General features: G+C 44.4%; 1 protein-coding gene across 8 annotated transcripts in view; it reads left to right on the top strand.

Annotated features, from left to right (window-relative positions):
• The window catches only part of KIAA0586 (KIAA0586 ortholog), a 71,652-nt gene that overhangs the window by 2,003 nt on the left and 45,439 nt on the right, over positions 1-24,210 (top strand). For 2 of the 8 annotated variants that reach the window (XM_053394249.1, XM_053394160.1), the window contains exons 2-18: positions 2,246-2,601; positions 3,363-3,445; positions 4,193-4,262; positions 5,140-5,206; positions 6,763-6,928; positions 7,329-7,565; positions 12,405-12,570; positions 13,677-13,853; positions 15,092-15,212; positions 16,499-16,649; positions 18,183-18,224; positions 19,189-19,305; positions 20,234-20,457; positions 20,629-20,701; positions 20,907-21,062; positions 22,439-22,613; positions 23,486-23,665. In XM_053394249.1, coding sequence (XP_053250224.1) covers positions 2,274-2,601; positions 3,363-3,445; positions 4,193-4,262; positions 5,140-5,206; positions 6,763-6,928; positions 7,329-7,565; positions 12,405-12,570; positions 13,677-13,853; positions 15,092-15,212; positions 16,499-16,649; positions 18,183-18,224; positions 19,189-19,305; positions 20,234-20,457; positions 20,629-20,701; positions 20,907-21,062; positions 22,439-22,613; positions 23,486-23,665 — 2,533 coding nt within the window. In that variant the 5' untranslated portion in view covers positions 2,246-2,273. The remainder of the gene's footprint in view (positions 1-2,245; positions 2,602-3,362; positions 3,446-4,192; positions 4,263-5,139; positions 5,207-6,762; positions 6,929-7,328; positions 7,566-12,404; positions 12,571-13,676; positions 13,854-15,091; positions 15,213-16,498; positions 16,650-18,182; positions 18,225-19,188; positions 19,306-20,233; positions 20,458-20,628; positions 20,702-20,906; positions 21,063-22,438; positions 22,614-23,485; positions 23,666-24,210) is intronic. The other 6 variants (XM_053394758.1, XM_053394429.1, XM_053394595.1 and 3 more) reach the window with 6 other exon arrangements.

The raw sequence follows: 24,210 nt of genomic DNA on the forward strand, positions 1-24,210 counted from the left end.
AGATGTCTTCTGAATGTCAGGTAATTATTTATCTCTTTGACATCTGATGGGAGGGCGTTCCACAGGGCAGGCGCCACTACCGAGAAGGCCCTCTGTCTGGTTCCCTGTAGCCTCACTTCTCGCAATGAGGGAACCGCCAGAAGGCCCTCGGCGCTGGATCTCAGTGTCCGGGCAGAATGATGGGGGTGGAGACGCTCCTTCAGGTATACAGGACCGAGGCCGTTTAGGGCTTTAAAGGTCAGCACCAACACTTTGAATCGTGCTCGGAAACGTACTGGGAGCCAATGCAGATCTCTCAGAACCGGTGTTATGTAGTCCCGGCGGCCACTCCCAGTCACCAGTCTAGCTGCCGCATTCTGGATTAATTGCAGTTTCCGGGTCACCTTCAAAGGTAGCCCCACGTAGAGCGCGTTGCAGTAGTCCAAGCGTGAGATAACTAGAGCATGCACCACTCTGGCGAGACAGTTCGCGGGCAGGTAGGGTCTTAGCCTGCGTACCAGGTGGAGCTGGTAGACAGCTGCCCTGGACACAGAGTTAACCTGCGCCTCCATGGACAGCTGTGAGTCCAAAATGACTCCCAGGCTGCGCACCTGGTCCTTCAGGGGCACAGTTACCCCATTCAAGACCAGGGAATCCCCCACACCAACCCGCTTATCATCATCTTATTATTTGTACCCAGCCACCCTGGGCAGCTTCGGACAAATATCAAAGCATAATAAAGCATCAAACATTAAAAACTTCCCTAAACAGGGCCGCGGGTGGTGCTGTGGGTTAAACCACAGAGCCTAGGACTTGCCGATCAGAAGGTCGGCGGTTCGAATCCCCGCGACGGGGTGAGCTCCCATTGTTCGGTCCCATCTCCTGCCAACCTAGCAGTTTGAAAGCACAAAAGTGCAAATAGATAAATAGGTACTGCTCTGGTGGGAAGGTAAACGGCGTTTCCGTGCGCTGCTCTGGTTCGCCAGAAGCGGCTTAGTCATGCTGGCCACATGACCCGGAAGCTGTATGCCGGCTCCCTCGGCCAATAAAGCGAGATGAGCGCCGCAACCCCAGAGTCGGTCACGACTGGACCTAATGGTCAGGGGTCCCTTTACCTTTTTTAACAGGGCTGCTTTCAGATGCCTTCTAAAAATCAGATAGTTACTTATTTCCTTGACATCTGATGGGAGAGTGTTCCACAGGATGGGCCCTGGTTCTTGGTAGCTTCACTTCTCGCAGTGAAGGAACTGCCAGAAGGCCCTGGGAGCTGGACCTCAGTGTCTGGGCTGGACGATGGGGATGGAGATGCTCCTTCAAGTGTACATTTGACAGTCAAACAAACAAATTAGGCGAACTTTCAGATGGCATACCTCTGGATACAGCCAGCACTGGATTTACGGCAGTGTGGACAGGCAGAAACAGAATTTTGCATTTGACAGACCTAGGTCCGGTGAAGCCTAGAACAGTTCTTTAATTCTAAAGTGTTTGCATGCCTAGGAGCCCTTGTGTTCATCTTGGGGAGATGACATTTTCCTTGTGGTTCAAGGGGTTGAGTGCCTTTATAGACGAGTACCATGTCTTCCTTCCCCAAGGAACTTGGAGGTAATTATTGCCTTCTGTGAAGCCATCTGAAATTGTCGTAACCCATGTAGAAGTAGAGGAACATAAGACTCTTGCACCTCTATCCACATCCCATTTCAGAATCTCTGTTAACCCCTTAACCTTTGCCGTATAGGGATATGGCAGAGAGGGAATTGTGTCTCTGAACAAGAGTCTTACGATCCCTCCATACAAGTTGTTTGGATCACGGTTTAGTTTCTTCTCTGTAGGATGTCATTTCAGATAGACTTAACAGTTGCCTACTGTGCATGTTTTTCTTCTCAGATCATCTGTAAACAAAACCTCCCTTGGCACACGAGGATGACATGCAGTACCCCTTTGTTTCAATGGGTGAAGGGGGTTATCTTTTGAGCATCTTGTACATTTTGTCATAAAATGTACATAAAATGTCACGGTGTTCCGTTGCGCCAGAAGCAGTTTAGTCATGCTGGACAAACGCTGGCTCTTTTGGCCTGAAGTGAGATGAGTGCCGCAGCCCATAGTCCCTTTTGACTGGACTTAATTTTCCAAAGGTCCTTTTCCTTTTCTTTAATTTTGTCATAATCACAGCAATAAGTGATTGATATCCTAATCCTTGCACCTGTGATCCCCTTTTCTCCATTTCCTATGTGTGAAATTGTGGGTCATCTTGTGTTTTGTTTCATAGAAACTGACACCTGTGCCGTGAGCTGTTAATGGAAGTGGAAGAGACGTCTGGTGTGAACAAGAGTTATTCTGATAGCCTCACTGCTGGTGACATTCTCATCCGCACCACCAGCTTCCCCATGAAAAAGAAGCCCATTGACCCTCGGACAGCTGTGTCCGCTGACAGCAAGCCTGCTGCTTGCACCAAGAAAAGAATATGCATTTCTGTGAAGAAGCTTCGGGAAGTGCCTCCACCCCGTCGTCCAGAATGTGCTGTGTTGACGGTTGATGGTGCAGCTGATATTCCACCAGCACTGTTGGCCAACAAACCTGCATCTCATAAGCCAACAGCAGCAACCTCTGGAGATGTAACGGAGGGTATGTCTGTCGCCCTGCGCAGTTTTTATTTTTTTGAAGTTAGTCAAAAACTTCATTTGTTATCAGTTGTGGTTTGTCTGAGGCTGTTGTCTCTATAGGCCATAACTAGTAGAGACTCTGTCAAATATGTTAATTTAGCTGACGAGGAAAATGTCCAGTAAATTAGGAATGTCGGTCCTCAACTCCCCATCACATTTATTTATTCAGAGTATTTGTACCCCTCTCTTCATCCAAAAAGGCTTCCAGAGTGGCTTACGTGAAATCAAAACAAGGCGCCCCTAACCTTGGGCTTACATAAATACAAACAAACAAATCTATCATATCTATTTGATCACATCTGGTTTTGTCTTCTCTTACTTTGCCTTTGCATTGTCAGAGTGGCGACAGATTCACAGCCACTCTGACCACCTTTACAGTGGTACCTTGGGTTACAGATGCTTCAGGTTACAGACGCTTCAGGTTACAGACTTTGCTAACCGAGAAATAGTACCTCGGGTTAAGAACTTCGCATCCGTTTAATGCTCCTAACCCTTCTTTTAGCTTCTTTTAGATTCTTATCGTCTTTTATATATACCTTCTCTTTTAATAATTTTAGCTTTCCAATATGTTTTACAGATTTTAAATGATTGTACCCCACCCTACGTATGCTGCTCTATGACCATAATAAAGGTTTGATTGATTGATCAGTGCTCTGCAAGTATGAGCGCTATAAGCAAGATAGTCAATCGAGATATAACCCAGTGAATTGACATTTCTTCTAGGTGTTGGAAGCAGGTATACCGGTAGACATTCAGAACTATTGTCAACTAAAAAAGATAGCGAGCCCTCAGAGTTACCTCCAGAGGTAAGCACAGTGGTATTCTGTTCTTCGGTCTACAGAGGATATTTCATATGCTTGTTCCCATACGCCTTGCTCACTAAATATCAGAAGACTGTCCATTTGTATTTCTCTTTTGCATATTGCCTTTGTGTCTGTATTGCAACCACCACCCAAGATGAGTTTTATCAGCTTCACAGTATTGTAATTCTGAAGTTACTGCTGTCAAACTGAAATATGTTGAAAATGTTTCTGGGTGCTTTTAAGGACTTGTAATTTGTGATAGCTGAGACAAAATTGTTCTGCCTTTCTTTTTACTTCATTGTTTCCCTCTCCTTTTATAACCTTAGTGTTTCATTTTCTTAAACTTCTCTGCAAACCATGTTTAGAAGCTTTTAAAAACAGCAACAACTGAGCTGTTAAGATGTTTGCAGCCTGGCAATTGTACTGGAGGCTTTGCAGGTCAAATATTGTCGATTGCTGCTTTAAATGTACCTATTCAGTATATCTGCTATATATTCTATATATTTGGCACATAAGGAACAGTTATATAGTAATAAAACCAGACCTTAAAAATGAACAGACCTTAGGACCTTAAAAATGAACAGATTTATTGTGATTTAAGCAGATGGCATAATAAATTTCTGAGTTGTTAAGATGTCACAATGCTCTGGAATTAAATAACAGTGTGATTTTATTTGAGAAATATAAAATACATGAAAGCTTATTTTATATTTCTCTTTTACCTTCTCATCCCTCCCTCCCCCCCCCAAGCAGGCTTATTCACACGACACTGGAGTACACATTCCTTCACAAGTAAAAGAGGATGGCAGCAAACAAAAAGGTAATGCAACTCACTCCTTTGCAAATGCTCTCTGAAACTAGCAATGGTGTTTATTACTAGGTAAAAGTGCATAGGAGTGCAACTTTTGTTCCTGGTTTTATTTGTCCTTTGGGGACAATTTCCCCCATATTTCGGGGTATATTTTAAATACTGAAGATGAAAACGAGCATTTATCGAAGTAGTCAAGTACACAAAAGGTAGACAATGGTAGCAGTGTTGGGGACGTGAATGAGGGAAAGGAAGAAGTCAACCCTTCCGGGTTCTTTTGAGGCAACTTCTGGGTTCTTTCCATCTTTCCCTACTATAGAAGCTGGCAGAGAGGGAGGGCAGATGTCGGTGGGGGGGGGGGGACACAGCATAATGGACACCACAGTCGCTCAGGCACAATGTAAATTAAGTTTCATAATCGATCAATGCGGCAAAAATTCAATGGCTTCATGTGATATTTTTGTCCATAACTTTTAGGTGTGACTTGAGCTGTTAACAGTTAAAATCTTAGTGTTCTGATTGTGCTGCAATGTTGTGTGCCTAACAGTAGTTGTCCGGAATCTGCTTGAAAGCAGGGTTTCGGTTACAATGTTAGAGAAATTCCAGATTCAAAATAAAGCCTGGTCTCCATAAATTCTGTTATTATGATGATGATGGGAATTTTAAATCCCGCCCTTCCTCCCAAAGTTGCCCAGGGCAGCGTACAGCAAAATGTTATGTTCTGTGCGAGGTTGTGATAAGGTGACAAGTGAGCCCAAGATCTGATCTCCATCTTTGTAGAGATTCTGATGATAAGTGGTATCCGAACAGGCCTTTGTTTTCTTTTTGTAAGGTTGTGCTTTGTTTAGATTCTAATGAGTATAGTTTCTGTTTTTTTCTTCCACATTAGCTGACATGTTTATTTCCCAGTATGATACTGGGCAGAAGGAGGCTGTAAGAGCTGTATTCAAGCAGAGGTAAGGAAGCAAATGTTGAATGCTTCTGTTTACTTGATTCCATCTATGAATTCCTTAATGGCTCAAAAGTGTTACTGCTGTCTACTAATATGCTGGGGACACAGTGGGTAGAATCGCTGGAGAAAACTGGCAGCATTGAAAGCTGCTTATGTAGGGATCTTCTTATGTGCTGTACCACTGAGCTTTGTATGCAGGTGGTGGGAATTAATTTTCTGCCTAGAACCCTGGAGAGCTCCTGCCAGTTTGCAGCAGCCCGGGGCACATTTGGAAATACAGTCACACCTCGTGTTGCGTTAGGTGCGTGTTGCGTCTTTTCGGTCTGCAAACACGGCAAACCCAGAAGTGTATACTTCCAGCTTTCACCGCACGCGCAGAAGCGTTCTGTGTGCTTCGCACATGTGCAGAAGCAGTCTATTGCGCTCCGCGCTTGCGCAGAAGCGCCGCTCTAGTTGCGGACTTTTCGCACCCCGGAATGGATCGTGTCTGCAACTAGAGGTACCACTGTACAGTGGTACCTCGCAAGACGAATGCCTCGCAAGACGGAAAACTCGCAAGACGAAAGGGTTTTTTGTTTTTTGAGCTGCTTCGCAAGACGATTTTCCCTATGGGCTTGCTTCGCAAGACGGAAACGTCTTGCAAGTTTGTTTCCTTTTTCTTAAAACCGTTAATACAGTTGCGACTTGACTTCGAGGAGCAACTCACAGCACGCGGTATGGTAGCCTTTTTTGAGGTTTTTGAAGACTTTGGTGATTTTTGAAGCTTTTCCAAAACTTTTCCGACACCGGGCTTCTCAAGACGAAAAAATCGCAAGACAACAAAACTCGCGGAACAAATTAATTTCGTCTTGTGAGGCACCACTGTATTTTTAAAAAATGAAGTGGCCTCTCCAGGGTGCAAGCCTGGGCAGTGTGTCTGGAGGTCCTGAGGTGCCCTGATGACCAGACCCCCCTTCTCAGCCTCGCTGATGTGGTCCAAAGGAAAGGAAAGCAAGTTGTTTGGTGCCAGCTTGGTTGCAGGAGTTGCCAGAGGGCGGTATACAAGGCGTCACCCAACTGCCTTATGGGCTCCATTCTGTATTTGTGCGTGGTTTACTCCTGAGCCCTTTTTCTTCCAAAGTTGTCCTGCAAGGCAGCGGGTTACTGCATGAGCACTACAAAATACCCATTTTACTGAAGTCAAATTTGTGATATTAGGAACCATCCCCCAAACAGAAGCCCAGACACACTCAAAATAAAATAAAACACAGCCAAAAAGAGCAGGCAATCTCCAGACTCAGAATTTTTAAAAAAGGCAGGGGTGTACTTTGAGGCGTCAAGAAGTAGACAGATTGTAGAGTTCGAAAGCACCCCAAGGATCATCTAGTCCAACCCCTGCAATGCAGGAATCCCAACTAAGACGAACAAGTAGTATGTCCTGGTGTAAAACATCTTACTTGATGCCTCTTCATGTTCCAGGGTTGAAGTGACATTAGTTCACTGAAAATACTTTTAGGGGGGGGGGATGGCTCTTACAAAAGAAAATAAAAACACTTTTCCGTGCCTGTTTTGTATATTTAGAATTCAGACTGTTCCTGTATTTAAAGAGGTGAAGGTCCAACTGCTGGATGATGTATGCTCTGACAAAAAGGACAGTACCAAGTCAACACAAAGCGAGATAGAGTCAGCTACAACCATCGCAGCTGCCACAGCAGCAGCTATAGCTTCTACAGCCCCACTTTTCAAAGTAAGTAACTGGCTTCATTATTTATTTGTTTAGAAAATATTCCCTGCCTTTCCCCTCCATGAAACAACTTGCAAATATTTTAAAAAATGTAAACAAACTTTCGTAAGCTCCCTGTGAAAACTAAACTCTCGAAGATTTTTTCTGGGGGGTGTGGGTGGGTGTTGAAAGGTGCATGCATGTGTGTGTGCTGGAAATGGAATTTAGATCTTGTTTTCAGAAAACCTGAATTCCCTTTTTAACCAACAGACCGCTTAGAAATTGGTGGGTAGCCTTCCAGTTCCTTAGACCAGGCTCAGCCATGTTAAAGGGCAGCTTTTCTTGCAACCCAAGGACAACCATCTAGGCTCGGGGGAGAGAAGTTCTGGCCTTCACAACTTTTAGCTTGCGTCTTTCCCTCCAGGTCCAGAGCGACTTGGAAGCAAAAGTGAGCTCTGTGTCCGAAATGCTTACCAAGTTGCAGGAGACAGACAAACAGCTGCAGCGTGTTGCAGACCAGCAAGCCATCTTGAAAGCCCAACAGCCTGAGGGGCCCTCTTGCCATCAGAGAGTCGGCGAACTTGAAAAGCAGATGAATCAGTTCATGGAACAGCGAATTCAGCATCTGGAAAATTTGCAGCAGCAGCAAATGAATATTCAGGTACTGGCATTATTATTATTATTTATTTTATTTGTACCAGAGCCGGGCTCAGGGTGGCTAACATCATGAAACTAAGACAGTATACAAAGAGCATAAGAACATAAAAACAGGCAATCAATTAGTTAAAATACATCTTGAAATTAGTTCAGAGCAAAATCTGGACAGATGATGGTCCATGGGTAAAATTGAGAGTGGTTAATATTCTCCAGAGCCAGCTGTTACCACTGGTCTTATAAAGGACCTGTGAGCGGGCTAGGAAGCCTCTTTAATGCTTGTTCTTATACAGAAAGAAAAGAATCAGACTGAACCCCGACCAAAGGCCTGGCGGAACAGCTCCGTCTTGCAGGCCCTGCGGAAAGATGTCAAATCCTGCAGGGCCCTAGTCTCTTGTGAGAGAGCGTTCCACCAGGCTGGGGCCACGGCCGAAAAGGCCCTGGCTCTGGTCGAGGCCAGTCTAATCTCCCTGGGGCCTGGGATCTTCAGGGTGTTAATATTTGCAGACCTTAAGGTCCTCCGTGGGGAATACCAGGAGAGGAGGTCCCATAGGTACGAGGGTCCTAGGCCATATAGGGCTTTAAAGGTTAAAACCAGCACCTTAAACCTGATCCTGTACTCCACCGGGAGCCAGTGCAGCTGGTATAGCACCGGATGAATGAGTCTCGCCGTAGCATTCTGCACCCGCTGGAGTTTTGGGGTCAGTTTCAAGGGCAGCCCTGCATAGAGCTAGTTACAGTAGTCAAGCCTGGAGGTGACCGTCGCATGGATCACCATGGCAAGGTCAAAATGTAGAACCCTGCTGTTTCATTTCATGAGAATATTCTGTACCAGAGCCGGAATTCCGTCCTGAGCAGGTTGCTAGGCAACGTCTGCCAGTTAAAGAATGGCTAAAAAGAGCCTGGGAAATCGAAAGTGTATCTGCGCAGCTGTGCAAGGGTTTTGAAAAAAAACAGCCCAAAGGTTTGCCTGCCAGTGAAGCAGTAAACAAAGACTTTTGGAGTTTACTGGCTTGAAAAGTGAAAGCTGGCTTGAGGTTGAGTGTAAAGCTGACCCTTGGATTCAGCATGGATGCCAGGAAGGGGGGAGCGTTACCTTGTCCACCTCCCCTGAGTGCCGTGGTTCAGGATGAACACAGCCGGCATGCTGCACTGGAAGAAAAGGACAGGGGGAGGGAGGAACGGAGTTCTAATTCCCCCGCAGATGAAGCTACTGGAAAGGATGCTGTAGCTTTGAGCGTTGTCCGATGTTACAATTGTGGACAGGCTGGGCATCTTCAGCGGAACTGCAAGAAGCCACGTCAGCCAAAAGGAGCGAAGGGCCGCTCAGCAAAGCCTGAGGCGTCAGGCAAAGGTCATACCAAGACTTCGGTGAAACCTGGAAAGGCATTGATGGCGAAAGGAACCACGCCAGATGTTGGGAACGCGTTTATTATCGACACTGCAGCGACGGTTCATATGTCCCCACACAGAGGACTCTTTTCAACGTTTAAGAAGCAAAGCTTCACTGTGACACAGGCCAACGGTCAGGAGCTGGAAGCGGCCGGCGTGGGGACTGTCTATCTTAAGAGTCTGGACTTGACAATAAACAATGTTTACTTGGTTCCTGAATTAAAGTTCAATCTGCTAAGTGTTTCGCAGATTGCAAAGAGAGGACTGAAACTGTCCTACGATGCTGAGAGCTGCGAGATCTACAAAGATGGAGAGCTATATCTTTCTGCCAAACAGAAGGATGGACTATATTTGTTGACTTTTGCACAAAGTGATTACATGGAATGTAATTCATCTGTGTCTAACCTAGTTTCTCTTGCAGGTGTGAGCAAGAAGAAGACCGGGGTCAACAGGGCATTTCAGCGGGTGTATGCTGATGTGATTGGTCCTCTAGAACCATCTAGAGGCAATGCAAGATATTATCTTGTGTGTGTGGATCATTTCTCTAACTATGTCTGGGTTTATGTGTTGAGAAAGCCAAAGGAAGCCTTGGAGAGGTTTCAGGAGTTTTGTGACAAAGTTAAGAGTATGCATGATGCTAACATTGATTGTCTATTCACAGATGAGAAGCAGATTTTTCTTTTACAGGATTTCCAAAGGTTCCTGCAGAAGAAGGGGATCAAACACAAGATTGCTGTTTCAGCGGAAGCGTGGAACAGGGGTGTCTGTGTACGGGTGAACAGAGAATTGCAAAAGGGGATGGAAGCGCAATTGCTAAGTTCACATCTGCCACATGAGTACTGGGCCGAGTCTCTAATGTCGTTCTGTTATACGAAAGTGAGAAAGGTTTCAAAAGAGTTGGGAAGTTCTCCTTTTGAGAAACTGTTCCACAGAAAACCTTCTGTTGCCCATTTCAAGGTTTTTGGGTCTCATGTGAGAACAGAAGCTCCAGGTGGAGTAAAGAATGCCAGAGGCATTTTTGTGGGGTATGAAAAGGGTCTCTACAGAGTAATTTTGTCTGAATCTGGTCAGGTGATTCTCACAAAATTTCTAGAGAGTGCTCCTGAACAGGAGAGAGTGATAGTACACACATTTCCCACTGAGGACGATTCAGATGATGATGATTTCACTGATTTCAGCTGTACAGAAAGTGATGACACTGATAGCTCGGAGAGCTCAGTTGTCACAGTCATTGAGAGGAAGTCTCACACAATAGATAGGCCTTCACAACTGAAGGATGAACCACTGTTTACCATTGGAACCAGTTCTCCAAAGAGTCCTGAGACTGGACCAGTGAGCAGAGAGGATCAGCACCTCATACGTAGGTCTGAGAGGGTTACAAAGGGTCAACCACCCAAGAGGTACTCAAAAGAGTTTGCTAACTTAGCTGTTGCATGTGTTGCTGTTGTAAACAACCGAGGACAGGTTGGAGCTGTGTCTAAGTCAGAGACAAAGACACAACAGAGAGTTGCTAGCCAAGGTAATGCAGATGCACTCATTCCTTGGAAACCAGACAACCAGAGAGGTACACTGGGGAAACCAGTGGCGGGGAGTTCCAAGGGTGGAACTGAAACAACAAGGGAGTGTTATGTGTATAACAACTGTTTGTTTTCTTCTCTGGATCATGCTTTGCTTGCTGCAACACACATTGATTCTTTTGGGGGAGGATGTTACGAAAAAGGAGCAATGCAGAAGCAAGCACCAGGTGGCTGGAATGGTAAACAGGATGTGGATGTTATTGGATTGTACCGTGGGAACCAGGAACAGTCTATTCACTGCTCTGAGCGCCGGATGTTAGCTCAGAGCAGCACATGACCCTGTACTGGAAGTACATGGGTGGAGTTTATTCTCTCTCTGCAGTTGGGAAGCAGAGTGTGCAGACATGTTTTCTCTGTACTGCTGAAAGACAGAAATAAAGACATGTAGATACATTTCTGTCTGTCTCATTCCCCCCCCCTGGAGATGGGAGGGGGAGGAGTGGTGTGTTCTTTTCACGTTTGAAAAGGATCGCCGAAGAGACCTCCCTTGATCTTGCCGGCAGACGCTGGCAGACAGGAGGTCACAAGGATTCAAGCCGGGCACCTGGAGGGTGGCCAAATTCCTAAGAGCTGGAGGCTCTGCTCGCTTGAATTCCGACACATCACCCGTGGCTACAATTTTTAAATGTAACTGCATTAAGGGAACTTATTTTGGTTTACTGTGCCTTTATGTTGCTCACCTTATGCTGCTGTTGTTATAACCTATGCATATTAACAATCCATGGTTGGATCCCAAGGAAAGGCCAACTTAGCTGGTCCCACCCGATTCAGCAGGCTCTGGTGGGGAAAGGGGGAAGCAGCTTTTGCAAGCCCACCTCTGCATGCTCTTCTCAAGATTCAACCCACAAAAACACACAGAATGGCACCCTTTAGGAGGAGATATACTGTTCCTGTATATGCTCCATAGCGTTCGGGGAAGGTACCCCCGGAGCGGGTGGTGCTGTGGGTAAAACCTCAGTGCCTAGGACTTGCCGATCGTATGGTCGGCGGTTCGAATCCCCGTGGCGGGGTGAGCTCCCGTCGTTCAGTCCCAGCTCCTGCCCACCTAGCAGTTCGAAAGCACCCCTAAGTGCAAGTAGATAAATAGGTACCGCTTTCTAGCGGGAAGGTAAACGGCATTTCCGTGTGCAGCGCTGGTGCTGGCTCGCCAGATGCCGCTTAGTCACGCTGGCCACGTGACCCGGAAGTGTCTGCGGACAGCGCTGGCTCCCGGCCTCTTAAGTGAGATGAGCGCGCAACCCTAGAGTCGGACACGACTGGCCCGTACGGGCAGGGGTACCTTTACCTTTACCCCCGGAGCAGATATGGGGTAAGGAAGCAGAGGGGGAGAATGTTCCCTTACGCAAAGAGAAATCCTTGCACTGACAGAACCTTAGGCTTAGCAGTACATTGACTGCAACCCTTAATAAATAAGCTTCTTGACTTTCCTCCCAAAGGAGTCTGGGGTGCCAAGCAGCATAACAGGCCAACAGCACATTATAAATAAATAAATAAAACATTTGGAAATGGTCAAATTTCCACGCAACTAATATTCTCAAGATTGCCAGGAACGGTACCTTTCACCCATCAAATGGGATGAACAGGGATGTTTAAAAATTCCTCTTGAATGTCAACGTGGTAAACAGAGGCACCTCACCAGGGAAGACATTCCGCAAATGGGGAACTGTTTCCAAGAAGACCCTTGATTAAAGGGAGGGAGGTCTTTGGAGTCTAGGGCTAGGCTGGAGGGCATGTGGGCAGCCCATAGAGGTGCGCAGAGCCCCTGAGCTACAGGCGAGTATTTATGATATTTTCTCTGCAACTGATACTGTCTTTTTTGTGCACGGAAGTTCTTGCCAAGCTATTCCTGTGTTTGAACTGAAACCTCTTTCTCCTAGTCCCGTTTGATTAACTCTGCACTGAACTCGGGTGGCTTCCAAGATGTCAACACAGCAGCTTCCAAAAGAACGGCAACACATGCCATGAATGCAGGCAAGCCTCTTACTGACCCTATCTCTGCTCACCAGCATGGTTTTTTTCCTTCCAACGCCATACCTGCGCAAGGTGAGAGGGATTAGGTTGCTCTGATTTGTATAGAACTTCAAAGCAGCAAAGGCTGATAGTGTGCATCTCCTTTCAGTTAAAATTGTGTGTTTTCTAGAGTTTGTCATCTTCAATTTAAGACTCCATAAAAAGTAGACCAGGCATAAGATTAGGATTGCTTAATGCCCCAAAGCAATAATGGCAAAACTAGTTCTTGACTTTAGAGGCCTGTTCAGCTCAGTTAAGACCACACCAAATCATGGTTAAAATTAATCATAGTTCAGAACCCAAACTATGATGTGAGCTTCCAGCCATGGAATGGCTAAACCATGATTGTCTCCTCTTATCTTCAGTCTTCTCAGATTCCTAAATTCACGTCACGATGTAGCAGCCTATGGTGGCAGAGCAATGGCCACGATCCTAACACCAAACCCACTTCATATCGCGGTTTGTGGTTTGCCAGCAATCATAAATGACGGTTTTTCAGTTGAGACATCTCAATATTATGCCTCCTTAACCAAGGGTTGCTGTGGCTTCTGGATCAGAGTCCCTGTGTTGAAATGCATAGTAGTGAAAAAAGTAATGGAGAGGTTTGTGTAGCTGCAGCTACTGAATAGTAGCTGGGTTCTAGTACGAACAGAATAGTGAATTGTGAATATTCTGCCTGTGAATAGGTTAAATGTCCCAGCTGGAAGACAGGAGAGACAAAAGGGAATAATTTCAGCAACCTCCTCTTTCTTCCATCCCCCCTTCCTTCTGTTGGTTACTACTGACTACTGAAAGGTTTCTTAAATTGAAAGATTGCTTCTGAAACATATTCAGGTTGGGGCAGACCTCCACAAGTCCATAACTCTGGAGCAGTCACCAAGCACGTATTGTAGCTCATGACATGTGTTTTAAGTACTTATGAAACAGATGGGCATGACTATAATCTGCCACTTCCTTCCTTCCAGATATCCAGCTCTGTTTTGCAAAATGTGTGTTCTCTTTATATGACAAGTTGAGACTGTTCTATCTTGAGGAAGTTGTTTTAACCGCTGGCATAATTTGGGTGATTTGCTTTTCACTGCTCACTCTCTTTAATATGCCTTTTTCTAATTGGGCAAACCTATCTTCCCACATTCCAGCATGTTCCCGGAAACATGAAAGCCGCGGTATTAGTTCGCAGAAGACACCAGCACCACGCAGATACGCTCCTGTGCCTGTATCTAAAGATACTAAAATCTCACAGAAACTGGCAAAGAGAGAACAACCGGTTGGAGAAAAAGAAAATGTGCAACAGTCAACTTGTGGAAGAACTTTGGGTGAGCTCCAGGAAGCTTCAAAGCTTCTCTTTCTCCTTGTTGATGTGGATCTGCCCACTTGCTGTTATTTTTCCACAACCATGACTATTCTTGCCTACATCTGGTTGGCATTAGATGTATTGTTGTTTTTTATCAGCATCACTCAAGACTTCACAGTTTTCAAGCATTTCACACTCTTTGAATGTGTATTAGGCTTTTATTCTAAATAAGCCTTCCAGCTTGTCCATTACAGCTCAAAAAGAGTATCAAAAAAGAGTATTGGGTCAGGTTTAAGGTGTTGGTTTTGACCTTTAAAGCCCTTTGTGACTTAGGGCCCTTGTATTTACGGGACCGCCTCTCCTGGTATTCCCCGCAGAGGACATTAAGGTCCATGAATAATCATAGTTTAGAGGTCCCAGGCCCTAAGGAAGTCAGATTATCCTCCACCAGGGCCAGGGCCTTCTCAGTGATGGCTCCAACCTGGTGGAATGCTCTGTCCCATGAGACCAGGGCCCCGCAGGTTTTAACTTCCTTCCACAGGGCCTGTAAGACAGAGCTATTCCGCCTGGCTTTCAATTTGAACTTAGCCTGATCTTTTATTCCCCTTCCTTCCCTCCCCTTCCCCTTTTTATGAAGATTACCCGCTCTGGGATCCCACAGCTAATTCTCCCCTGGTCTCCTCGCTGGCCCAAATAGGACTAATTTAGCCAGCTAGCCCTGGTGATCATCTAATGTTTATTGGATGGATTTCCCCCCTAAATTGATTTTTAATTTTTAATTTAATGTTATTCATGTTTTATACTGTATTTTATGCTGGTTTTTGTTGCATCAATTAAGTGTTTTAAATTTGTTGTTAGCCGCCCTGAGCCCAGTTTTCTGAGCAGGGAAGGGCGGGGTATAAATAAATTATTATTATTATTATTATTTACAATCCCATATGTGAATTTTACAATTCTCTAGTATTCATCATGTTGCTTCAGTATTTTACTAATGCTCAGACAAGTAACATTATTACAGCCAATTTGCTACACACCTATCTTTAAAAATCAGTGGGCAGCATATGATGTCTGCTTGCACATGTGCATAGATATAATTTATAAATACATAAATGCTATTCATTCTGGGAAGGAAACCAGGAATGTAACTATCTCATATATGTGTCTCTGTGTGGGCACACACACACACACATTTGAACGTGCGCACACACAATGCTCTGCCCTATTCCGCTATAATATGGCATGCTCTTTTTTCTCATCTAGGTGGAGGGAGACTTCTAGAGCACATCTTGAATTCTCAAGAAACCCCATTAAGCCAGAGTGCATCTTCTTGGAACGACCCCAGAAGTGACAATGTGATGCCGTGGTGTTTTGGAAGAGAGCAGTAAGCATCTCCCTTGTTAAAAAGTGAACAGCTTGTAGATACTTGATATCCTAGAAACTAAATTTGACCTGCAGCGATATCATAATCTCAGTTCAAATAACGGAAATAATAGAAAATTAAGAGGTTTCCATTTTTGGTGATTTATATAACACTGCTCCCATAATTCCTAGCTGAACTCTGTACATGCTTGAGACGTGTGTTTCATGGAAGAGACTGTTTTCTTTAAAAACTTTGTTTGCATAGGCATGAGGTTGAAAAGTACACTTGCATACTGTGTTTGAGCTTAACTGTGCTAAACAGGGCAAACTGACCCTTGAACTTTGTCCACCTCTTTTGTACCTAGCCTGAACTACTGAATTAGAATCAGACAAGTGGAACCCGCAGGAAAGAGTGGCTGTGTGTATTCCCTCCTAAAAGGAGCACTTGTATGATTTCCCCCACCATTTGATCCTGGCAGGGCATTTTTGTCCTCGTTCCATCCCCTTGCACCTCCTTCTATTTTCCTTTTCCAGGTGACAGTCAACAGTCCATGGCTTCTGAGCAGTCTCAGTCCTCATTCGACTGTTGAGAGGGCTGCCCTTCTCCCTTATGGTTGTTTTTTTTAAAAAACTACTTCTGCAAATCTTGGGGTAACCCCAAGCATGTTGATACTTCCTCTTACTTCTCAGTGGCCCTTGTTTGGCTACAATCCACTCACCACCTGAGTTTCCCGTTACAAGGTGTGATGCTGTGTCTGCATCCGTTAACCAGTGCATACAGGCAAAACCTGGGGTAAACATTTGTTCTCAGTTCCATCCAATGGTCAGGTGTTTTGCTTTATTTTTGCCTCTTGGATAATGGATATTTTATTGTCTTGTCTTTATTTTAAGTGATAAGTGTGAAATTCTCAGATTGGGCAAAACTTTTATCTTGTGAACCACCCTGAAATCTTATGATGAAGGGCCATATGTCTAATATATAAAATAAAAGGGCTAAGTAGCAAATTGGGTAAAAAAAAATAGTTTTTACCCACACCAGCTCTGCCAACATATGGCAGCTTTGGTGGCCAATAACATGGCTTTGCTTAAGCATCTGTTTCCCTGCCTTTCTGGACCTTTTTGTTCTTGTAGGAATATGTGTCCCTCTCCAGAGTTGTGTAACTTGATTCATAAACGCCCACAATTTGGTTGGGATTTCCCCAGATTCTCAATAGTAGGTGGTGAAGGCCAACTGCTGTTTCATTCAGTCTTGATTCAGCACTTGAAGAAGAAATGCAGGAGTAATGAGAACTTTGAAATATTTCTTAGTAGCAGATCGAACATTCAGCAGACTGAGCCCTTTCCTGCGTCTAAAAGCACACTTCAAGATCACAATCCGGTTGAGAGAACAGTTAAGAAAGCAGATGCTGTGCTTCACGATCTCGGGCAACTGAAACGGGACATGCATGACATCTTGCAGGTAAAGCAAAATATGACCAGGTTGCTGAAATAATTTGATTAATTATTGATTGATTGACTAGTTAATTTCTATGCTGCTTAATATATTTTAAAATATCTCTAAGCAGTGTACAAAAAACTGAAGCAACATCAGCCAGCTTAAATACTACAAAAAATACACAGTCACATGTAAAAATGTTACATTAATACAAAGTTACTAATATACATAAATCAATTCACTTTCCTTCTGACACTACCTCCCTCCCAGCCTCCGGGTTCTAACCCCAGGTCCAAACAAACTCTCAGCTCACCCACAAAAGTCCCACAATGAGAAGAGATCCTGCAAACAGTGGATATTGCCCTAGTCTCTCATTCTAGACTTTCTTGTTCTGGGCAGTCCCAAGATGCACGGTCCTTCTTCTGGCTGCCCACACCTGTGTCCCATTCAGCTGTCCTCTCTCCACCCAGTTCCAGGTGCAGCAGGTTTGCTGAGTTTCCCAGGGGGTCCAAAGGATGGGAAGAGGGCCCTTCTCCACTCACAGCTCTTTCTTCACCCTCTGTCCTCTCCTCCAGCTGCTTAACAACAACTTAACAACTTAATAGTGGGTGAAGTTGAAATACTTGCAAGCAGGAGCCTGAAATTTGAACTTGCGGAGGTGGTTTCTGCAAATGAAAATGTAGCAGCCAGGAAGTCCAGTTTTCAGACTCTCCTCAGCTGAATAAATCATGCAAATAGCATGCAATGGCTGTAATTAAGCGAGCGCCTTACAACTCCTGATGCATGTTGGCTTAAAAGCAGTCTTTGTTACTTGGGGTTTAGGGGAGAGGGCTTGCCTTCTGGAGGAAACTGGGTGTTTCACTCCACATACAGTGTAGTGTTGAATTTGGGCCAGGGGCACCTGGTGTCAGCACTCTGCTAGCCTATATAGTTCTTTGGAGCCATACAGCACTGATGTGAGGGAGCAATGTGGAATAGCCTGAGTGCACTCCTGCCCTGAGCTCTTTTTGCTCCTTTCCTGGATTGTTAATTATTAAAAGTTGGATCCACATTTTATTGCAGTACAGTATGCTTTCGTAACTGTTCAGCTGTCCTGTCGAGTTGAACTTCGGTAGGCATGGAGGGCAACCTAAAGGACGGAATCAAGAGGAGAACATTTTCTCTCTCCCAACGCATGATAAAATTAGGCCTTCTAGCATGATGAATAAGGGCGTTACTTGAGGGTCACAGAGGTGGTGGTGATGTTTTGGCCTGCAGTAGGAAGACACAAGTGTATATTAGTACTCCATACAGATAGTCTTGGTGAGATTTTAACTGAGAGTTCTAGCATACTTTCTTTCCAGACAAGTTGCTGCGCTCGTCTCTTGCAGCAAAAACAGCTTAGCCCATCTTCACGTCAAGCATCTGACAAAGTGGGCTTGAGTCCGTACAAGCTCATGTCATAATAAATCTGTTAGCCTTTAAGATGCCTCATGATTCTGGTATACTGTACTTTATATCTGTGTAGGGAACTTTATCTTAAGTGTAACAGATTCTTTCTCCCCGCTTGCCTTACAGGATGCAAAGGAGTGGAAGTCGGACATGAATAGTATTATGAAGGTTCTGTGTCAATTTGTTTGTTTGTTCTTAAATTATGGAGACAGTGCCTTGGAGCAATAAAATACCCTAAAACCAAATACCTCTAATCCAGCTTACGGCAACCTGCTGGCCCCCAGGGGTTTTGATCTACGTACGACACTGGGGCTGATAAAGGTTGTAGTCCGTAATTTCTGGAGGGTTGGCGAAAGGCTCCTTTAAACATTCCACTGCAGGACATGTGAGCAATTAAATCACTAAAAACCATAGCGCCCAGCTGCCTGCCTTGATTCTGCCATAACCTTAAAAGTGGGGTTTTAAAAGCAGGGCTGGACCATGTACAACTAGAAAGGCAGACCTGATGCTTGCATCTGCCAGGCGTTCATTGCCACGTAGTTCATTCTGTTTTTGAAGCCGTCAACACTCCTGGTCTGTGGCTCCAGCATCTGGCTTCATGCACTAGCGTCAAGCTAGCCAGTCTGTCTCCAGACTGCAACAGCCTGGGTGCACCTGCAGTAAAACTACAGGCATTTAAATGTCCCTGTTCTGTAGTTTGTCTAGGGCCTGGCAGCAATGCAGTGCTATGAAGCTCCCGCCACCTCTACTGAAGAAACTTGTGTACCAGTTCCCTATACGATGAGAACTAAGATTCTCCAAAAGGGCTTGGAAGCTGGAGGTGGTGTGGGTGGGTTCTCCTACCACAAATGGCCTCTAGCGTTTGCCTGTTGCAGACACGTATTTCATGGCTGAGTACCATTTTTCACTCTATAACACGCACCCGACCATAACACGCACGTAGTTTTTAGAGGAGGAAAATCCGTAGGCATGCCACCGGTAGGCATTCCCTCCATAACACGCACAGACATTTCCCCTTACTTCCTAGGAGGAAAAAAGTGAGTGTTATGGTGCAAAAAATACGGTAGTTTTATTTACTTATGTGGCTTGCCTTGGGAGTCAAAGGGCCGCACTTTCTCCTTTTAATTTTTAGGCAACCTCGCACTGCAGAGACATCGCCCGACAGAAGGATCACCTGCCTCCACATCAGTCTGCCTGTTCGCTGTGGCCGTCGCCATCGGAGGTGCTTCTACAGGTTCCCGCAACTGCGGTGGGTGATGATCGGGGTGCCCTGTCTGCGGAATGCTCTCCTGGTACCCACAAGGGCTGTGTCCCTGGCACCAGGCAAAGATCTCATCTCCCCAGACTTTCTGATCCTGGGCTGAGGGCTTTTTGTGCCGCTTCTAAATTTCTGCCATGTTGTCTTTATAGTGGGTAGTTATTATATTCCATGCTCACGATTATTTTAGTAACTTGATTTGGCCTAGCCAAAATTTCCGGTTCTGTGGCCACTTTCCAGGGTGTTCAGATTGACAATAAATGAAAAGGCAAAATATTATTATTATTATTATTATTATTATTATTATTATTATTATTATTATTACATTTCTAAACTGTTTTATATTATTAAGAAAAATCTCAAAGTGGTTCACAGCATATTAAACATCAATAAAACAATGCAGAATCAAACATTTCCGAAAAAAGTCAAATATAAAGTACACAGTCAAAGCAACACAATTAACAAGAAACCAAAATACCATCTCAAGGATTTCAAAATAAAACATTACAAAGGAGGTCAATTACAGAATACATATTTAACACAAACAAAGTTAACAAAAACAAAATCTTAAACATTTCAAAAGAAAACATTACTAAGTGAAGCCAAATATGAAATGCAAATTTAAAACAGCATACTTACCAAGAGAATAAAATATAAGCACGACATGGCTGTTTGGTAGGCACAAAAAGATGGGGCAAAAGAATCCAATAATTAGGATTTGTTGTCAGGCATAGCAATGTCCCTCCGGTCTCCCCAAAATAATACCCTAGGCTTTGTTTTGGTTTTAACTGGAGTTGACAATACTGGTGTCGAACGGAGGGCAGTTGCTTCCATTAAGCGCTGCTGACCTTATCAGGGTATCTGGCTGAGGACAGTCCTGAATATTTGAACCTCTGATCCCATTTTGTTTGGATTTTAGCAAAAATACCCTGTTGCCCCAAGCCTTCCAGAACTCCAGGAGCTTTCGAAGTCAGCCATTCTTCAGTCAACCATGGCTTCCAAATCCATACTGAGGGATGCTGAAAAGATCCTGAGAGCAGTCCGCAAGAACAAGAAGCTCCTTGAAGAAAACCTGGAAGCCATTATCCGTGCCAAGGATGGGAATGCTCTGCACGCCTTCATTGATGAGTTGACAGCAGACAGGTAGAGCTCTGTGGCAGTTGTTTTTAATCCTGTGTTGATATACCTAAATGCCAGCAGCAAATACTGTATTAGGCAAGCTTGGTAGTTTCAAAGTTTTTAGTTTTGTTCACTAGATGCAAGTAAAAACAAACAAACCCATCCTAAATTAGATCACTTTCTTCTCTCATCTAGAGATGTCCTAGAAGAGATACGAATCAGAAAGTCTGTAGATGAGTGGATTAAGACAATCAGCATGGAAATCCAGGTATGGCTTTTAAGACCCACCTATTGATACTTAAGTCTTCATTTTTTAAAAGCTATATTGAAGGAAAAATTATACAAAAGAGAAAGTGCATGTCGTTTCAAAACAGAAGGCCAGATAGTTGAAAGAGTCCATTAGTGATTTTGGTCGAAAGCTGCTCCCTTGCTGTCCTCTAACCTTACCAGCTGCTTTTACATTTTGCCTTTAGGATGAAATGGCAAGGAATGATGTCCTGGAGGCACAACGGGCTGTCAAGACAATGAAAGCCAGCAGAGAAACACATGCAAAATCTCAGTACCCCACGGGAATCCCAGCTAAAAGGCATTTGCCTGCAGCAAAGCCCACTCCAGTGCTAGCAGATAAGGTGAGACTGCAGAGTTTGGGAACAGTCAGGGATTCTTAGCTATGCCCAGCAACCTCCATGGACCGAGGTTTGGACCAACCATAGTATAAATGCTAGAAATTATGCTCTCCTCCCTCTCTAAAAAATAAATAAATAGTATATTTTCCCTGCCGTAGCTCAGGGCAACTGATGTCAGGGACCTTGGGTAGAGGAACACATTCTCCAGGTCTGGATTCTCATATAGCCGAGCTTTTCTTTTTTGGTTATGCACTTGGATACCTCTTAAGTTGTTGTAACCAAATTTGCATGATGGTTCCTTTTTGGATCAAGGAGGCAGGCTGAACCTTTTGAAACTGCACTGATTTTAATCATCGATTTCAGAAATGCACTGGTGGTTTTTTGTTTTTTTGTTTTTTTAAAATAAATGTTTATTAAAGTTTTAAAAACATAAAAAACCAAAAATCACACCACATATAACAAAACAATAACAACAGACAAAAAATACACACTTAACAAGAATGAAAGAAAAAAAAAATTCCACTTTTAAATTTCAACATTCCATATCCCTCTTTCCTGACCTCCTCTCATCTCCCTTTTTTGTGTTCCTCTTTATTCCGTCAATTTCAGCAAATTCTAACCCTTTTTCCAACCTCGTTTATAATTATATATTTCAACTTATTATGTCTCTAATTTCCCTTATCTTGATCCTTTACTCCACCTTATATACTTTGACATAATATTATTCTAGTCATACCCCCTTCTCTTTTTTTAAAATTCTTCTTTTCATAGCTCTTTTAACCATATCCCAAATGCCATGTTACCTTCACATCCCACATCATTTTAACACTCAAACATTTTACAATATTTTTGTAGATAGTTCTTGAACTTTTTCCAGTCCTCTTCCATCAATTCTTCTCCCTGGTCACGGATTCTGCAAGTCAGTTCCGCCATCTCCATGTAGGGTTTTTTGTTTTTTTGAATTCCCAAGCAACGCCAAGTACAAAGCCACTGGTGGTGTAAGCTACCCTGAGAGCTTTGTTGAAGATCTAGGTGTAAATCCCTATAAACAAATGCGGCGTCGCTTGTATCATTTGCTGGTGCCCTTTTGCTCAAGCACCATGTCTGCCAACGGTGCTTCACAAATAAATAGCAGTAATTGTATCCTACGTTTGCACCCCACCTTTTTTCCAAAATGCTTGAAATAGTTAATCCCGTTTTATTCTAGCAACAGCACTGAGAGGTGGTTAGGTTGAGAGAGTAAGTTGACCAAGGCCATCCCATCAGGTATTTCAGCCCATACCTCTGCCATCCACATCCTACTCTCTCTCTCTCTCTCTACGCCAGCATGTTGCCTTTTTTATTAAAAAGTTTCAGAGTCATTTTCTGGTTTTTTGCAGGGGCCTCCGAAAAGATGGACGGGGGCACGAAATGAAGATTATCTCTCTCAGATATACGGCCGGCCGATTTACCAGGGTCACAGGAGCACACTTAAGAAATCCCCGTACCTGAGGTTCAACTCGCCTTCTCCCAAATCAAAGCCACCAAGACCTAAACTGATAGAGAGTGTTAAGGGTAGGTAAAACGCCTTCTCCACCCGCACCCTAAAAACCAATGTTTCAAAGGGTCTGCCTTCATTTCCTATTTAAACATTATTTCTCCTTGATCTTGTAAGAATTCTTTAAGGCAGTTTCATTGGCATTGCTTGGGGTAAGCGGCAGGTTGGTGGGGCTCATTAGCGTGGGCCCTGCTCTCCATTTTGAGGATGTTTATGGGATTGAGAGACGCGGTTGAGGCATCCATTCTCCCAGAATTTCAGAAGAGCAAGCTTCCTTTGGTTCCATGAAAGGACAGCTCCACTTAGGCAGGTCATGGCACTGAACCAGTTCCTAACATGTAGGGTCTGAGCCCAGGGGCCAGTGGTGCTTGTGCCCTGTGCATGCTCCCCCCCCCCACAGCTGGATGAATGGGAAGCTGACAGCCCTCCATGCTTTAAGCTCAGATGTAAAGAAAACCACAGTGTGACAACCAGAGAAATTATGTTTTTAGGTTCCATGCTTTAGACCTCTGAAGCTTGCTTAAGGCAGAGGTTCCCAAACTTAATTGGCCTAGCACCTCCTTTTCAGGAAAAAAAAAATTACTTGGCACCTCCCTGGAAATCTACCTTCTTTAAGCGAACAAAGAGAAAGATGCATTGAGTTTAGAGTTAATTTTTGTAAGCTGCTCTAAGAGACTGTTTGACTCAAGGGTGAGGTATAAATGCTGTAAATAAATAACTTGTCTTATAGCAAGTCAGACCATTTCTACACTGAATGGCAGTGGCTGTCCGGGATTTCCGGCAGGAGATTTTTCTCTTCCTCCCTGAAGATGCCCAGGACTGAAGCTGGCACCAGATGCTCTTGCACTGAGCTGCCGGAGACTCGCGATTTATCTGACGTTCTTTCCAGGTACGAAAGTGAAATCGGCAAGGACGCAGACTGGTCCCTACATGCGCAGCAGTCCTAGGAAGCCACCTCCGGGATCTGTTTCTCACCAGGAGCTCCAGTATCTCTTCAGCCCCACCAGAGAGACCTCCGAACTCTCAGGTGCTCTTGAAGGGCATCTCATCCCAATGGCTATTCCATTAGGTATGGAAAAGAAAAAAGAGAGGCTCAACTTACATGAGCCACCTTCACTCAGGGAAAAAAGTCTGCTGCCACACCCCAAATTGTTCTTCCTCGTTTGTCCGTGTAGAGGTTCACATGGGATTTTTCTGGATGCAGGAGCAAGGCAGCTCATGATTTGGGGGAGGCTTTATGTCCCTAATTATATTCTTAGCCCCAGAATGTATTCATGTGTGTGTCTGATTATCCTAATGAGGAAAAAAATACTGCAAGTGAGAGGTGCAGAGGATCTATTAGAAAAATGAACTCCAAGGAATCGGAACCCTTTCTTAGTAAATGGTTAGGCTAGGTAAAAGTACAGCAGGGCTGCTGCTCTTCTGAATTTATCAGATGAAAGCCTATTGAGTGAAGCATCCCGTTTCCCATGGCAGCCAGTCAGATGCCCCTTGGAAGCCCATAAGCAGGACAAAAGGGAGTAGCCCTCCCTTGCTGTTTCTCCAGCAGCTGATACTGGTCCTGATACCATATCAAAAGCCATTGATGGCTTTCTCTGCCATGAACTTGTCTAA

This window comes from Podarcis raffonei, chromosome 1 (assembly GCF_027172205.1).
Source record: "Podarcis raffonei isolate rPodRaf1 chromosome 1, rPodRaf1.pri, whole genome shotgun sequence".
NCBI lineage: Eukaryota > Metazoa > Chordata > Lepidosauria > Squamata > Lacertidae > Podarcis > Podarcis raffonei.